This window comes from Mustela lutreola, chromosome 6 (assembly GCF_030435805.1).
Source record: "Mustela lutreola isolate mMusLut2 chromosome 6, mMusLut2.pri, whole genome shotgun sequence".
In the NCBI taxonomy this organism is placed as follows: Eukaryota; Metazoa; Chordata; class Mammalia; order Carnivora; family Mustelidae; genus Mustela; species Mustela lutreola.
Genome location: NC_081295.1, coordinates 8,856,967 through 8,873,855, shown reverse-complemented (window position 1 = coordinate 8,873,855; position 16,889 = coordinate 8,856,967). Strand labels below are relative to the sequence as shown.

At 46.4% G+C, this 16,889-nt stretch overlaps 1 protein-coding gene across 2 annotated transcripts in view; it reads left to right on the top strand.

The window, feature by feature from the left end:
* Positions 1-519: 519 nt before the first annotated feature.
* The window catches only part of SYTL3 (synaptotagmin like 3), a 79,572-nt gene continuing 63,202 nt past the window's right edge, over positions 520-16,889 (top strand). The window contains exons 1-4 of one of the 2 annotated variants that reach the window (XM_059176636.1): positions 520-662; positions 8,892-9,082; positions 10,463-11,090; positions 13,303-13,521. In XM_059176636.1, the coding sequence (XP_059032619.1) occupies positions 10,981-11,090; positions 13,303-13,521 (329 nt within the window). In that variant the 5' untranslated portion in view covers positions 520-662; positions 8,892-9,082; positions 10,463-10,980. The remainder of the gene's footprint in view (positions 663-8,891; positions 9,083-10,462; positions 11,091-13,302; positions 13,522-16,889) is intronic. The other variant, XM_059176635.1, reaches the window with a different exon arrangement.

Genomic DNA, 16,889 nt, shown 5'->3' with positions numbered 1-16,889 from the left:
CATCAGAGGTCAGGATAACCATCATCTTCGGGGCAGGGGGTGGGGGAGGAAGTAACTGGAAGGGCTGATGGCGGGGTTTCCGGGGTGCTGTTAGAATTCTGTCACTTGATAGGGGTGTGTTCACCGTGGGAAGACTGAACAATCTTGTGCTTACAGTTTGTATCCCATTTTCCATGTATCTATACTTCAGCGACAGATACCCCTTCCCCCCCACCCCCAAAGTTAATTGGGGGGTGTCATTCTCCAGTTCACAGCTGTTCTTCAAAGTACAGTCATTCACACTTGAGGTCAGTGTGAAACCCCCTGCAGAGGGGAACACATTTGAATCTTCGAAGGTTCTAGTCTCTCTTGAGGTTTCCTTGGGGGGACTGAAACGTTTCAGGGTTTCAGGGGCGTCAGCTTCGCCTGTCCTCCTGCTAAAGACCTAAACCGCTGGTGTGCAAGAGCCCCTGGGCGTGGCTTCAGGTGGCTTCGCTGCCGGGGTCCCGGGTGATGTGGGGACAGCCGCAGATGCCCCGGGGCGGGCCCCGAGGGTGCACCGCTTCGCTCCGGCCTGACAGGAAGGAAAGAGAAATGCGTCAGTTGTTCCAACGTGAAGAAAAATTGACTTCCTTCTCTCCAGGACGGGCGCCCCTGTCTCTTCTCTCCAAGCAGATGCCAAGGTAGGAGAACCTCCGAGTCCAGCGATCCGGGTGCGTTGGTCCATGGGCAAGGCGGGTAGAGATGACAGTGATTGTGACTTCTCCTAAGTTAACGACATTGCGAGGGTGGGAGACAAAACCAGAGAAAAGTTAGAGGATGACTTGTAATTTATTGAATAGCATACGTTTAAAATGTAGGATGACCATCTAAAGGGAATGGAGAAAGTCCTTGAGACTTAGTTAGAAACCAAGCCAAACCAAAAACACACTATCTAAGTCACGGGGTGTGAATTTTTTTTAAGGTGGTGTATGTCTCGATGGTATTTATATCGTATTTGTACTGGGTGTATTGGATTTGTTTGCTTTCTTCTGTGGCTTGTAAATTCGTGTACATAGAGTTTATTACTGTTCTGTTCTGAATCTACTTCATAAATTCAGACTGTTTTGATCACAGATAATTTCTAGTTTGGACATGGAACATAAATATACTTTAAAAAATTTTTTTAAAAGTGTATTAGTTGGGGTCTAATTTAAATTTCTTTTGGTTAAGCTTCTTTAAACTGCAAATGCATTTCTTGGCAAGAGGAGAGTTTATGAGAGAAAAATACATACTAGGTAGTGAGGATCTACTACAAAGTTAGACTCAGTGTCAGAAAAAGATTACTCAGCCAAGATAGTGGGACATTTTAATTTCTTAGCTTTTCTGCCTGAATAAAGCATAAGGCTTTGAGGTTTAACAACCCTAAATTGGAGTGTGATTTTCCGTAAACGACTTAAGCCCTCCAAGCCTCACCCTCCTCATCTGGAAAATGGGCGTACGTACTTCACAATGTTGTAATGAAGACTGAGGTCATGTAGGCAGAGTCCTTGTCAGACTGGCCCAGAGTAAGTGTTAAATAAATAGTTGCTTTGGGTCCAACAACAAGGTTAGCAGTATGAGTAGGGTCCTAACAATGTAATCATCTTAATTCTCATTTCCTTATGCTTCCATAAGAAGAGGTCATGTGTTTAACTTGGATTCAAAACTGCACTTTTGTGGGGAGGTTTTTGGTGACAAGCAGAAGCTCATCCCCCTTTCTCCTGTGTCAGGTAGGATTCGGGTCTTCTAGATTTCTAGATTTCCCCATCCAGCAATTTCACGTATTAAGGACTTGATGTTTATACAACTCATGGAGACTTTTAAGAGAACAAATAGGACGTCGGGCACGGGGCCTTGGACATGCTGTGCAAGCCGGGGAGGCTGATGCTTGAGCCTCACCAGCTTCCTGGAAAAGCCACCTCTGATTAAGTGACAAGAGAGATAAAGAATTGATAGACACGCATCTCGCCTCCCCTGGAGGCAGAGGTGAAGCCAGCCCGGTTGGGGTTGGAACCACAGAGACCTGCACTGCTCCACATTCTTCTCCCGCCTTCGCCATGTGCGCAGCTGTTCTTTGCGCTGGGACAGGCTTCCAGAAAGAACACACAGGAGCAAAAAGAGATGACCTTGTCACATGCAGCATCAGGGGCGGTGTCGTGACTCACCGATTCCACACACATCACCCCCCGCCACGTCCCAGGCTGTTCTCAAGCTGCAGCCTCTCAAGGAAACCGCTGTGGTCAGAGCAGAGCAGTGGGGCTTGGGGCTCCCGAGGTGACCTGCGCCGTGGCCCGTTGCAGGGCTGTGGCTGTCAGGCTTTGAGAAAATTCTGCAGTTTCCCTTTGAGATCCCAGAAGCGCTGACAGTCCTGGTCACGCGCACACACGCCCCCGCAATTTGCCGCCCGCCACTGTCCCGGTCCCCTGGTCAGAGGACAGGGTGGAAGGACAGGGGACCCCTGCCTGCAAGCAGAAAATGACTCCTTTCCTGGCCTCCTCGCTCTTCTCCCTCTGGGCCGCGGAGCTCGTGCTGCCCCCTCGGCAGGTCTGGAAGCCAGTCAAGCTTTGCTGTGAGGCCAAGGAAGGAGACAGAACATTTTGCAGACAAAATGGATGAAGTGTGGAGCTGCATTTAGGAGCGGACCCGGCATCCCCCACCCCCGAGGTTGCCTTTGTCCCCATCAATCTCTGAGAAATGTGCTATGGCTTGATGGCGATTCTCCTACTTTTGGGGGTTCCCGCAGGGGGACGGTCTGCAGGGAGAAATGTCTCTGCCTCCTGCTTGCTACCTCCCAGCCATTGCTCTAGGTCTCCACCCCGCTGATGTACTGAATTCCCAGATCAGTCCTGTGAAGCAGGGACAGCTCTCTAGGGCATCGAGGAAGCAGAGAGGGAAAGTGAGTCTCATGGAGATTAAGCCACTGGCCCAAGAGCACGTGGCTATGCCCGGGAATTGGGCGGGTTGGATCCCAGATTGTCTGGTGGCCCAACCAACACGAGACGGGACCGTTGGGTGTAGAGGGCTTCTCCAAGAGGCCGTGGGAGATTTTTCCTTCAACATGGTGCTGTAGTATTGGTTTTCTTTGTTAATTATTAAGTATAATTAGGCTGGTAGTCGGAGTGCTGTGAGCAAAGGCAGACACCATTGTAAAATTACAAACGTGCAATGGAAAAAGGAGGTCGGGCTCCCTGTAGGTAAGAACAGAGCCCGACTTCTTTGCTTGGGACAGAATAAATGCGATGTAAGAGGCTGCCAGGCGAGTGGGACAGTGACCGCGTAAGGAGCAGCTCAGAACAGTGGATCTGGGGGACTTCATCCCTCCAGCTAGGCGGCTGTGACTTTCTGAGTGAGATCATTAAAACAAAACACTTTGCAGCGCATTTCTCAGCTTCCAGAATAACTCAGATTTTCCCAAAGGCTGGAGCTTTCAGAACTGGGGGCCTTCCCGCTCCCTGGACTGTCCTGACTTCCTACTCTGCCTGAATTCATGCTTCCTGCTTTGCAAGCAAACCCACATGTCACAACATTCACTGCGTTTCTCAACACACTCCAACCATTAAGGACCAGCTTGGTGGGGGCTGAGGGATCACTAAGTCCCAATGTCGCCGCTGGAAAGGACTCTTGAGTACAAGCCAGAATGGATTCAGGGCCCCCTGGGAGAACTATGCAAAGGAAAAGGGTATCATAATGAAGAAGGAGTGACTGATTTTGATTGTAAATATGGGGAAAGTTCCTGAATTAGGTAGCAATTATTCTGGACCTTGAAAGAATAATGTTGATGGTAATGAAACCATTACTACTACTGCTAATTACAGCTGATACTTATCACCTGCTTATTCTAGTGCTGTGAGTACTGGATGTGTATCCACACGGTGAATCCTCACAACTACTCGGGAAAGTGGGTGGAGTAGTTCTCGGGTTAGACAGGGACATTCGGTCCCAGCAGGTTCCGGTAACTCACCCAGGACTTAGCAAAGGGCAGAGTTGAGCTATTCACACACACAGTCAGGCTCCACACCTGCTTTCCTGACTGTTCTCTTGCTGTCTACGAGTAGATTTGATTTTGGTGGGCAGAGCAGAGAGCAGGAGCAAATGCACAATGTGCTTGGGGAACGGTCTCGAACGAGTTCACCACGGGAGCGTTGCAGCCCTCACGGGGAAGTGGGGATCAGAATAGGAGGACACCAGGTCAGGGGGTCAGGAAGCCCCTACTCCTGCTTCAGAGCCTTTTTATGGGCAGTGGAGAAGCCGGGCTCCCGTGCTGGAGGAAGAATGCCACATTCTCACCCTAGTATTGCTACATACACTGTCCCCCACCTAGAGAGTCCCCCCTCACCGTTCCTCAGACCAGCTCCTCCCCCTCCCCCAGGCTCAGTGGGCCTCACCTTTGCCATGAAGACTGTCCTTTCCCTCGTCACCTTCTCCCTTGGCCTCACCAGCCACTCTGTTCTGTCACAACGGCTCCCGTGGGTGACAGCCGTCAGCGTGCCAGCCAGTGGGCACAGTCTGCTCTGCCCCCCAGCAGCTCTCCCTGTGACGCACTTCGTGACGGTGGCAAATGCTAACCTCCCACCTGACTCTGTCATCCTAGATGGTAGTACATAACACAGTACGAGGAACACGCAACCGATTTTCATAGGTTTCATGTGATTCTTTTACTATCTCCATGCTCTACTTCAAAACTTCACATCAGTCAGAACACCCACAAGAGAAGTACTTTTGTTTCACCGATGTTTCAGCACATACGACAAATATTCCAACACGGTTTCTACTACAGGTGACTAGGAACGGAATTTGTAAAGCTGTATGTCACCCAGCGAATGCCAGGACATGGTTGAAATTCTGATTTTTCTTGGTGGTTACCATGGGCCTGTGCTGCCCACTGATTCCATCTGCCACCCTAGAAACCTCTGTTGACTAGGAAGTTTACTAAAACACGATGAAACTTTAAAAAATGACAAATAAGTAAATTATTGCCAGGGGTCTGGGAACACTTTTTTTGGATAAATAGATGATGAACCAAGAAGAGTTTCAATGAAGCATTTTTGAGTGATTTGCAAGATGGATCACACAGGAGACTGTCCAAGTTGGCAGTTGTTACAAAACTTCTAAGAATTCAAATGTCAGCCTAACTGTGATAAAGTGCAGAGCTTCCGTTCAAGAGGATTGAAAAAATGCACCTGAAATGATTCAAAGATACTGTATTGCAAGAAGAACTCTGAGCTCTCCACCACAACTTGGAGATCAGATCTGAAATTGCATATGCAAATTCATAAGCTGAAGCCCCCAAAACCAAAAGAGCGAACCACCAATGAGAACCAAACATTCTCTCTTCCCCAAACTCCATTTTCTCCTACAAACTTAATAATGTGTTAAAACATGAACAAGGGAATTCTATAACTTAATTTATAAGTGACCTTAGAAATGATTGGATCTTCCAATTCAGTGGTTCCTAAAACTATGAAACTTTTTTTTTAAGTAGGCTCCGTGGGCACAGAGCCCATTGTGGGGCTTGAACTCACAGCCCTGAAACCAAGAGTTGGACACTTAACCAACTGAGCCACTTGGGCACCCTTTAAAATTATGAAAATCAGTGTTCCCTCGTTGTAGGAAATATATTATATTGTGGTTTGCCTTTTACTATCCAGAAACAGAATTCACATATACTGTCATCTATCTACACACTATTACTGCTACAATGCAATTATCATGACAAAAGGAGAAACAAGAGGACTTTATAAATTGAATATTTTTAATTACCATATAATGCGTACTTGGATATGTAAGCTACATTAGAAGACCCAGTGAAGTTGTCAGATATTTGTGTAAATAGAGTCATGTTGACTGTGACATTTACAAATGCACATTGTTACCACCATATGGCAGGAGTCATTCAGATACTACAAGCAATGTTGCCCTTGGTGATGCAACTTCCTGAAATGATAAACAATTCTTTATTTTATTTTATTTTATTTTTATTAGCATTTAATGTATTATTTGTTTCAGGGGTACAGGTCTGTGATTCATCAGTCTTACACAATTCACAGCACTCAGCATAGCACATACCCTCCCCAGTGTCCATCACCCGGCCACCCTATCCTTCCCACCCCTCCTGTTCCCTCCAGCAACCCGTAGTTTGTTTCCTGAGGTTAAAAGTCTCTTATGGTTTGTCTCCCTTCCTGATCCCATCTTGTTCCATTTTTCCCTCCTTATTCCCCAGAACCTCCCACCCTGCCTCTCAAATTCTTCTTCCCCTGATTGACTTATTGTGCTTAGCATAATACCCCTAGTTCCATCCATGGCATTGCAAATGGCAAGATTTCATTTTTGATGGCTGTATAGTATTCCTGTGTGTGTGTGTGTGTACCACATCTTCTTTATCTAGTCATATGTTGATAGACATCTAGACTCTTTTCATAGTTTGGCTATTGTGGACATTGCTGCTATAAACATTCGGGTATACTTGCCTCTTCAGATCACTACATTTGTATCTTTTGGGTAAATACCCAGTAGTGTGATTGCTGGGTCGTAGGGTAGCTCTTTGCAACTTTTTGAGGACCCTCCATGCTGTTTTCCAGAGTGGTTGCACCAGCTTGCATTCCCACCAACAGTGTAGGAGGGTTCCCCTTTCTCCGCATCCTCGCCAACAACTGTCATTTCCTGACTTGTTAGAATTTTATCTATTCTGACTGGTGTGAGGTGTATCTCACTATGGTATTTCCCTGATGCTGAGTGATGCTGAGCACTTTGTCATGGTCTGTCGACCATCTGGATGTCTTCTTTGTAATGTCTGTTCGTGCCTTCTGCCCATTTCTTGATTGGATGGTTTGTTCTTTGGCTGGTAAACAATTCTTATCAAAGTTCTAAGTGAAACCAAGTACAGCTTTTCTTCTACAGAATGGCTGCATTCAGGAAAACTCATAGTATATTAAAATCCTGCAAAATACACTTTGTGTTTATATGAGAGTTACATTTTATCAGAGAATTATAATATTTTCCTAATTGAATTATCTGGTGAGGTAGTCAACATTTGCATGGGGAGGCAAGACAATTCTTTGTCACTGTGACAACCAAAAACACCCCACAAATTTCTTTTTTTTTAAAATTTCTTTTCAGCGTAACAGTATTCATTGTTTTTGCACCACACCCAGTGCTCCATGAAATCCGTGCCCTCTCCAATACCCACCACCTGGTTCCCCCAACCTCCCACCCTCCGCCCCTTCAAAACCCTCAGATCGTTTTTCAGAGTCCATAGTCTCTCATGGTTCACCTCCCCTTCCAATTTCCCTCAACTCCCTTCTCCTCTCCATCACCCCACAAATTTCTAACAACGTAACTGTGGTACTGAGCTTGTGCTAATCCTGGGTGAGTTCCAGTGAGATGAAGCAATTGTGGCTCAAACATGGTAAATGGAATATCCAAGCCACCAAGCCAAGCAGTACACTAGGAGGACCCTGGACACCAAAGAGAAAATCTCTTCCTTGGTTTCTGTGAAATCTTGCTATGAAGGATCCTGAGGTGATGTCCAGAACCGATATATGACCCTGGCGTGATGCTCTCTGCAGTCCTAATGGCATCATTTCAAAAAGTCACCCCTGGCTTATAGAGGATCTGGAGACAGAGGCTTCAGGTTAAAGGAAGAAGTACATTCCATCAGGCTTTACTCGTAGTAAATATTAACCAAGTGCTTGAATGACTGAAGATTGACAGAAGCTAGGATCAAATGTCCAAAAGTCAAGAATAAAAAACACAGGGGGTTGGATACCAAACACCCATCCTCTGGTTTTTTAAGCTTTATGCCAACATCACCTGGGAATACCACGTCTTGATCTCTATTTGAAATGCTTTCAGTGAATTATGATTTGGCGCCAGCTTCTTAGCTTTAAGGTCAGTATAATAATGACCCCTCAATTTTGCTGCTTCTGCTGAACCATGGCTCAAATAATTATTTTCTCAGTCTATGCCCTTTATACTTCAAGGAGGTTCTTCTCGTCTTCCTTTGGTTTATCAGAATGATATAGATCACATAGATTTTTGTTTTGTTTTGTTTCATTTTGTTTGGTCTTGCCTTGGTTACTAAGAAGGTCAGAAATACATCTAATGCTCAAGCATGGTGACTGTTTCACTGCAGGTTCATGGTGGAATGATCTCTCTCTTCTTTCCACTCTGAAGCTGACGTCTCTCTGACTTTAATTGTCCTCTATGTGCTTTTATTGTAAGCAACATCACAGTCTTGTTACACAGGGGATAGAGTGTAAATCACCAGGCAATCAAGTCATGTGCTAAGCACTTGAACAGTGTGTGGCACTTGGAAGGTACTCGGTGAATATTCATTGAATGGATGGATGGATCCAAGAACAAACCAAATTCTACTTTTCCGTAAGTAGGAGTGAATGGTTGCTGGGGGGAGGATAAGCTCCCTCTCATCCATGAAAAGGGCCCTTCCCACTGGAGGCCCACAGGCATGGATTTGATAGAGTGTAAGGAGCATTTTTATGTGATAACTGAATTCTATATTTCTATAAAACCCAGCCTCCTGAATGAGTGAACATGTGCTTGTGCCAGGACTCCCCCAGTGAGTCAATTTGCTGCCATCATTCCCACCCTGTACCGCATGGCAGAGCCAGAGCGTGGAGCACAGAAACCACAGGAAAAGAAAGCTCAGTGCACACAAATCATGTGTTTTGAGACAAATGCAAAAATCTTCATTGAAATTACTGGAGAATTGGGTCAACTGTATAGTTCTTGGTCCAGTGGTAAATAAGAAGGAAGAACCAAGAGGCAAGTTCAGAAGAAATTGGCTCATAAAGTTGGCGAAATATTGGCCAGTTTGCACCTTACCCCTTGTTGCTTGATTATACGTTACTGCATATCGCTTTCCTCTTTTCCAGAGACTCAGAGCCTTGGGGAAGTAAGATCTGCAAGTTCCATCTGTTCATCCAGAAACTGGGGGCGGAAGAGGATCAAGACTTTGCACCCGTCACGCAGGGGTTACCAGCGAGTCTGGGCTAGAGCCCAGAGTCCTTGTTGCTTGGTCATTTCGCCACCTTCTGGATAGGAAGCCTTTGGAGGGCAGGCACTGGTGAGTACTTGCCTAAGGACTAGAGGCCGAGAGTGCCCCTTTCAGAGCTCTGTGCCCTCCTACTCTTCACTCGACCTGGGAAAGCTGCTCATGGTACTCTGTCCCACAACAGAGTAACTGACAAATCTAGACTCCCTTAAGCCATGACTGCTTAGCCTACAGGGCCATGAACTTGGATGGGAAAAAGCTTACATCTTTATTTATCATCCTCCAATTACAAATTTAGCACTTCTTTCCATTATGAATATAGACATCAAACCAGAGTAGAACTAGCAGGACTGGTAACTCTCACTAATAGAAATCATCCATATTTTCATACCACGATGCGTGTTATAGATATTTCAAAATATTACTTACAATCATCACTACTCTGGAATTACAGTAGTTGTTAGATCACTGCTTGATCTCATTATTTCATGTATCAGTGAATATATATATTACTATGTTAAAACATTTTAGTATCAATGATTTCCTTTGTAATTCAGTGTATTTTATTTTATGCATTTAAATACACAGGCTTCACCAGGCTACCAAAGATTAAGGAGCGATTCTTAACCCTTTTTCCTTAAGGAAAATGATCCCTTAGGTCTCTGTTAACCTCTTATTCAGTAACTTGTTATGGATCATAAATTAATATAATGTGGATTTCTGCTGAAGCCCAACAAAAGTTTAGCTTCTAAAGCAATGAAAGGAAGTCTTATTCCCAAGAAATTAATGTAGATTTGATAGCAAAATGATGTTACCGACAGTATATTGTCTTGATCTACACTTTCTGCATTTCACTGATACGTATCTAGCCATGATTTTCAATGCAGCACCATGTACTTGGTTGGGGGAGGAACAAATTGAAGGTCATGTAAGCCCAATGTCTCCAGTAGGGGGGGAAAAAAGCAGGGGTAATATATACAGAACCTTTCAACCAGCATTAAACAGAAACAAGACCCCATGGATAAGACAGCCTTGAAAACCATTAAAAACCATAAATAATTGATAGATAGGTGGTGGGGTGTTCGTTCATACTTCCCCAACTGATTACATTTTTTTTTTACTTTTGAAGTTAATTGTAAAAATAATAGTTAAGTATTGAACACACTGAGTACTTTTAATGTATTTTCAATTAGGATGATGTATGTTAAACACGGACCTATATGCCTCTCTGATTGCTGGAGATACTGGATTTATCTTAGAATAATTCAAGTTCAGAAGTCTGTTGCTTTTAGAAACATGAGAACACCAATTTTAATACAATTTGAAATCTTACATTATCACGATGGCAGAAGGTGCAAAGGTCTGTGTGGAATGATTTGTGCATCTAGAAGTGATGTTGCCGACAGACACAAGCCAGGAAAATGAGGCCATTTTTGTTGTCTTTTTTTGCAGGCATTCAGCAGCCTGGGCTTTTAATGACCATTACTTCTGACCCGAAGGCACTGGAGGGGAAGAGTAGCTTCTGAATGTCCTCGATACTTTTATAGCTGCCAGTTCTGAGTTCCCTCAGATTGGGGCTCACTTCTGCTTTTGCAGAAACTATCTGCTTGGAGCCAAGCCTGATTTATAGCAATCTCTGGCAAGACCTCAGACCAGAGATATGCTTTTGGCTTAGACAGACACCGCAGGCAGCGGTAGGGCTCCATGGAAAGGCTCCCCGGGGGGCATGAGGCTCTGGGAGCCTCGAGTCGAGCTGGGGGGCAGCCTCTTGGGGCTTTCTTCTCCCGAGGAGTGTGACGCAGTCAAAAAGGGAAAAAAAAAAAAAAAAGGCCAAGCAGCTGCTGATGAAATAGGAGAAGGTGCACTTTGAAGCACGTGGGGCTGTTCCAGGGCACCCTGAGCTCACGCACAGCCCAGGGGCGCTCGGTCATGGAGTGACCCTCGGCTCGGGTCTCCGCATCAGAGAAGGCATGGCCAGGGAAGTCAGCCTGAACTCCCTCCAGGAGCTGGAACGTGAGGTCGTCCTCCAGGTCCTGTACCGAGACCAGGCGGTCCAGAACATCGAGGAAGAGAGGATCCGGTACGCCGTCCTCCCCGGCGCACAAGTCTGGGGGCTTTCCTGCTTGCCGCCTACGGCCACCTGCTTGCTGGCCGCTGCTTGCTGGCCGCGGGGCATGCGGGCGTCCCCTCTGCAAGGGGCCCATGAAGGGCAGAGGCCGGGTAGCCCTGCGCTCTAACCGAGCTCCCCGAAGTGGGGGCGACGGGAGGCTGCTCTTGTCATTGACTTTAAATAATGCCATTTTGTGCTAAGTGTGTTGTCTGGTGCTTGTCCCTTTGCTACTTGGCGGGACTAATTCAAAGGAAGGTTCGCAGGCGTCTGCTCTGCCTCTCAAGGGACAGACCTCCTGCGAAGCATTGCCTGAATTGTTGGTTGGGGTGGGGGTCACCAAGGGCACACAGAAAAGTGGAGAAAGCCACGTGGAAACAGCAGGTCTGCTGCGGCGCGTTCCCGTCGTCTTCTTTGTGTGCTTTTGCTTCCAACTTGGCTTTGAGGGGAGAGGGTGCGTAAAATGTAAACCTGCTCAGCCTGTTCTTTGACTGATCTGTCAATAGGAAATTTCTTTCCTTGTCTGTCTAGAAGCTGCATGCACTGTTGGTATGAGTGAACACCTAATAGAGCAGGGCTAGACTGTCAAACCTGCCGATGGGTAGCGGCCAAGATCTGTCTTACCAACAGCAGGGGTCATGTTTGTCAATGTCTGTAGAGGACACAAAGACTGGAAAATAAGTATGTGGACTAGGCTTTTGATTTTTTTTTTTAATGTTTTTAAAAGATTTTATTTATTTGACACAGAGAGACACAGTGAGAGAGGGAACACAAGCAGGGCAAGTGGCAGAGGGAGAAGCAGGTTTCCCGCTGAGCAGGGATCCCGATGTGGGGCTCGATCCCAGGATCCCGGGATCATGACCTGAGCCAAAGGCAGACGCCCAAAGACTGAGCCACCCAGGTGCCCAAGATTTTGTTTTGTTTTTAATGGCAGAACTCTTCTAGAGTCTGCCAAGAAAAATACACATAAAATAAATAAAATTCAGGGCAACCCAATGCTTAAGGAATGAAATTTGTGGGTTAACTGGAAGATACAGTGTTCTTTTTCTATCCTCCGCTGCTGTCCCAAAGCTCTCTGAAATGGACTTGTACTTTTTTCTGCTGAAAAGGATAATACGCTGAGCAAAATGGAATTGTCTCGATGATTTGAGGTCTTTCAGTGATTTAGAAACATCCTGAATACCAACAAAGTAGCATGGACTCTGTGGTCAGGAGGTTTTTCTCCCGAGGGCACAGACAGCAGCGCAAGTCCCGCAAGTAGAATGAATGCGCTCTAGCTTCTTGGGGCTGGCTTCTCTCTTTTAAAAATGGCTAGCAGAGACATTTCATGAAAGAAGGTCTGGTTACTAACACCTCTTCCGGGTCCAGTGTAAGGTCCCTTAGCACTTGGGCCATTGTCTCAGGGAAATAGGAACTAGAAGTGAACTGACCACCCACTGAAAAACAAAACAAAAACCACAAAACAATAGTTGGGACGCCTGGGGGGCTCAGTCTGTTAAGCATCGCATCTGCCTTTGGCTCAGATCATGATCCCGGAGTCCTGGGATCGAGTCCCACATCAGGCTCCGTGCTCAGTGGGGAGCCTGCTTCTCCCTCTGCCTATGTTCCCCTGCTTGTGCTCGCTCCCTCCTCTCTCTCTGACAAAGAAATGAACAAAATCTTTAAAAAACAGTAGCAAAAGCAGAACATCAGTTCAATCATTTTATTGGGTAACTTAATGACAAGGGCAGGCATGTATATCTTTATAGATCTTTCCATGCCTTCTATATTAAAATTGATGCTATTTTCTCTGTGTGTGTTTTGTGTTGTCCTCTCTCTGTCCTTGCTAACCTTTATGATGTCCTTTGGGCATGGAGGGATGAGCCTAGAACAAAACTAGCGGCTAACTCCTCTGTGCTACACACTTTTTAGGCTTTGCCATTGAATCCCGCGGCATCTGTGGGAGGTGAGCTTTTTCTCATCTCTGTTTCACCGTGGAGAAAATCTCTGAGCCTCTTTCTGGAGATACTGAGTGAGATCCCTAGTTCACACAGCCATGTTGTTAGCCGGGCGCGGCGGACGCCAAAACCCCTTCTTTCTTCTCTTGCCGGGAGCAGTATTATCGGGGCCCTCGCCATGTAGGGGTATGTCTGGCATCTGTCCTTTCATTCAGTCATACCTTGTCACTTGACTGTTTGGGCCGCAGGAAACTGAAGACGCACTTGCAGCACCTCCGGTGGAAAGGAGCACAGGGCGTGAGCCAGGAGCACAGAGAGAAGTCATGCGCCCGCTGTCAGAGCGAGCTGGGGTTTCTGCTGAACCGGGGGGCCGTGTGCAAGGGCTGCAGCCACCGCGTGTGCTCGGAGTGCCGAGTGTTCCTGAGGAAGACCAGCGCCTGGAAGTGCACTGTGTGCTTTGAGGACAGGTGAGATGGCCGGGGCACTCACGTCCCCCCGTGGGCTCTGGCCATGTGGACAGTCCCAGACCTGCTGGTGACAAAGGCGCTGTCGCCCCTTAGGGTTGATTGGTGTTCACAGAGGGCTTCATAGGAAGTGACCTTTCTAGACTTGGAAGTTACAGTAATTTAAAAATGAATTGTATTATGTAAAAAGGTTTTTTTTCTTTTAATTTACAAACATTTGTTTATAATGGCTAAGGATGGGCTAACCCAGGAGTGAAGATTCATTTGGATTTCATAACTAGGTGCCTCAATTTTCTTAGAGCTTAATTTATCACTTTCAGAGAAAGTCAAGTGAATTTCATTTTATTTTATTTTAAGATTTTATTTATTTATTTGACAGAGTGAGAGATCGCAAGTAGGCAGAGAGGCAGGCAGAGAGAGGAGGAAGCAGGGTCCCTGCTGAGCAGAGAGCCCAATGTGGGACTTGATCCCAGGACCCTGAGATCATGACCTGAGCCAAAGGCAGAGGCTTAACCCACTGAGCCACCCAGGTGGCCCAGTCAAGTGAATTTTAACATAGGGAATATTAGAGTGAGCCTGTGTAGCATTACTTATTTATTTTTAAGATTTTATTTATTTATTTGTTTGTTTATAGAGCAGAGGGAGGGGCGAGGGAGAGGGAGAGAGAGAATCTCAAAGAGACTCCGCACTGAGCATGAAGCCTCACGTGGGGCTTGATCCTAGGACCTCAAGACCAGACCCTAGCTGAAATCAGGAGTCAGATGCTTACCTTACTGAGCCACTCAGGCACCCTATGTTATTATTTTTTAAAATATTTTATTGAGGTAAAATTGACATGTGACACTACATTGATTTCAGATGTATAACATAATGACTTGGTATTTGTATACATGGTGAAGCGATCACCACAATAGATCATGTTACCATCGTCTTTATCTGTACTTCAGTTCTAAATGATAACCTTGCTGGGTAGAGTATTCTTGGTTGGAAGCTTTCTTCCTTTTAGCACTTTGGATTGGATTTATCATCCCACTCCCTTCTGGCTGCAAAGTTCTGATGAAAAATCTGCCAATAATCTTATGGGCGTTCCTTGTATGTCACAAGTTGTTTTTCTCTTGTTGCTTTCCAGAGTCTCTTTTAAATTTTAACTTTTGACATTTAATTAGGATATGCTTGATGTGATCTCTTTGGGGTCATCTTATTTGGAATTCTCTGGGCTTCCTCGACCAGGATGTCTGTTTCTCTCCCCCGGTTAGGGAACTTTTCAGTCATTATTTCTTCAAATAATTTTCCACTCCTTTCTCTCTCACTTCTCCTTCTGGCCCCTATAATGTGAATTTTCTTTCCACTTGATGTTGTTCCCATAGGTCTGTTAGGCTGTCTTCTTTTATCTTTCTTACTTTCTTCCTCCTTTCTCTGTTTGGGTTAGCTCCGCTGCCCTGCCTTTCAGACTGCTGATCTGTTCGTCTGCTTCATCTGGTCTGCTAAGGACCCCTCCATGTGTGCTTCAGCTCTGTGGCTAATGTGTGGAACTTGTTGTTTTCCATCTCTTTGATGAAGTTCTCACGGTGTTCATCTGGTCTTCTCCTGAGTCTGGGCAGCATCTTTATGACTATTACTTCAAATTCTTTATCAGGCATATTACTTCTATCTCTGAAATTAAGGTATTTTTCTGAGATTTTTACCTTGTTCTTTCATTTGCAACATTCTTCTCTGTGTCTTCATTTTCCCTGCCTCTCTGTGTTTATTTTTTGGTGTTTATTTATTTATTTTTTTTAGATTTTATTTATTTATTGGTCAGGGAGAGAGAGAGAGAGAGAAAGAGCACAAGCAGGGGGAGCAGCAGGCAGAGGGAGAGCAGGCTCCCCACTGAACAAGGAGCCCAATGCAGGATTCGATCCCATGACCCTGGGATCATGACCTGAGCTGAAGGCAGATGCTTAACCTATTCAGACACCCAGGTGTCCCACTCTGTTTCTATATGTTTCTAAACTACAACCTCTCCCCAGTCTTGGCCTTGCATGGGTGATGGACCTTGTCCTTCAACCTTGCCCTAGCTCTTGGTTATCTTTCCAAACTCTGTGATTGTCCAAGCAGGCTGCCTGATTTATTCTTGCTAGGGCTCCATTGGTGTGCTAAGACCTGTTGGTGTCCCAAAGGGAAGAACTTGTTAGAACCTAGTTTCAGGCTGATTGGAAGCCAGACCCCTAGGCAGCAGCTTTCAAAGTATGCAAATAGATACAGCCCTGTGGGGCCAGTCATAAAGTCTGCGGGCCTCCAGACCAGGAGATCTGAAGGACACCATGGGTGGAGGTGGCAAAACTTAGGGTTCCAGCTGAGTGTAAAAGCTCCTTCCTCGGAGGTACCAGAGAGCTGAAGCAAGGCCAGGACTGAGTGCAAGGATGTGGTCTCCCTGCCTGGGTTCCCTGAGATCACCTTCCTAGCCTTGGGTTGTGTGGCAAACAGGAAGTCTGCCCCTCAGGCAAAAGCTCTAGGCCAAGGAAATAGGCTTTTTTCACAGGGAGACTGGGAATGTGCTTCCGGCTACTGTCTGTGCTATGCCCTGAGGGTTGTAGACTGCTGGGAACTGTCTTTGCAATTGTTATGGTCCCCTGGAGCCCAGGAACACAAGCCCTCTGGGCACCAGGACCAGGTGATCTGGTGTGTGTCCTTTGTGTGGACTCCAGGCACCTGCTGGCTTTGTGATGCAGCTGGAGAGTGCAGGGGTGGAGCGAGGCCACCGTGGCCACCAGCATTACCAAGGCAGCGGAAGACGGCCTTAGCTGGACATGGCCTCTGGCTTCCGTGATGCTGCAGGAGAGCACCGTATCTGCGCATGTCTGCGTGTTTCCCTGCGTGTCCACACACACCTGCGCAGGCCGCTCAGGAGCAAGTCAGCGGGAGGGTGCCGGGTCTGTGTGCCGCCCACGCTAGCAGAGGATAGAGAGAGTGCAGAACAGGTGCTCATCTCTAGAGAGAGTCCGACCTGGCCCCTGGACCTTTGGCAGAGGCTGGAAGATGGGCAAATGAATCTCCTTCACTCACAGTCTAGATGCTTTTCAAACTTGCTTTTGTCCTGGGTCTCTATGTCTCTATGTGAGTGAGACCACATGCCCGTTGGACTTAAGTAAGCCCCACTGTTTTTTCTAAGTCAGACCTTTTGGGGGCACACCTCTCTAGTTCAGGTCCCAGGGGTTGGGGTCCCTGGCAGGGGACACAAACCCCTCACTCCTCTGGGAGAAACTCGGTCCTTGTGAGATCCCTCCCTGTGGTGTGTCTCTGTGATGGTGGTGAGGGGGCGTTCGGTGACAACGTGTCTCTGCATCTCCTACCCACCACCACAGTGTTGTCTTTTTATCCTATGTTGCGGG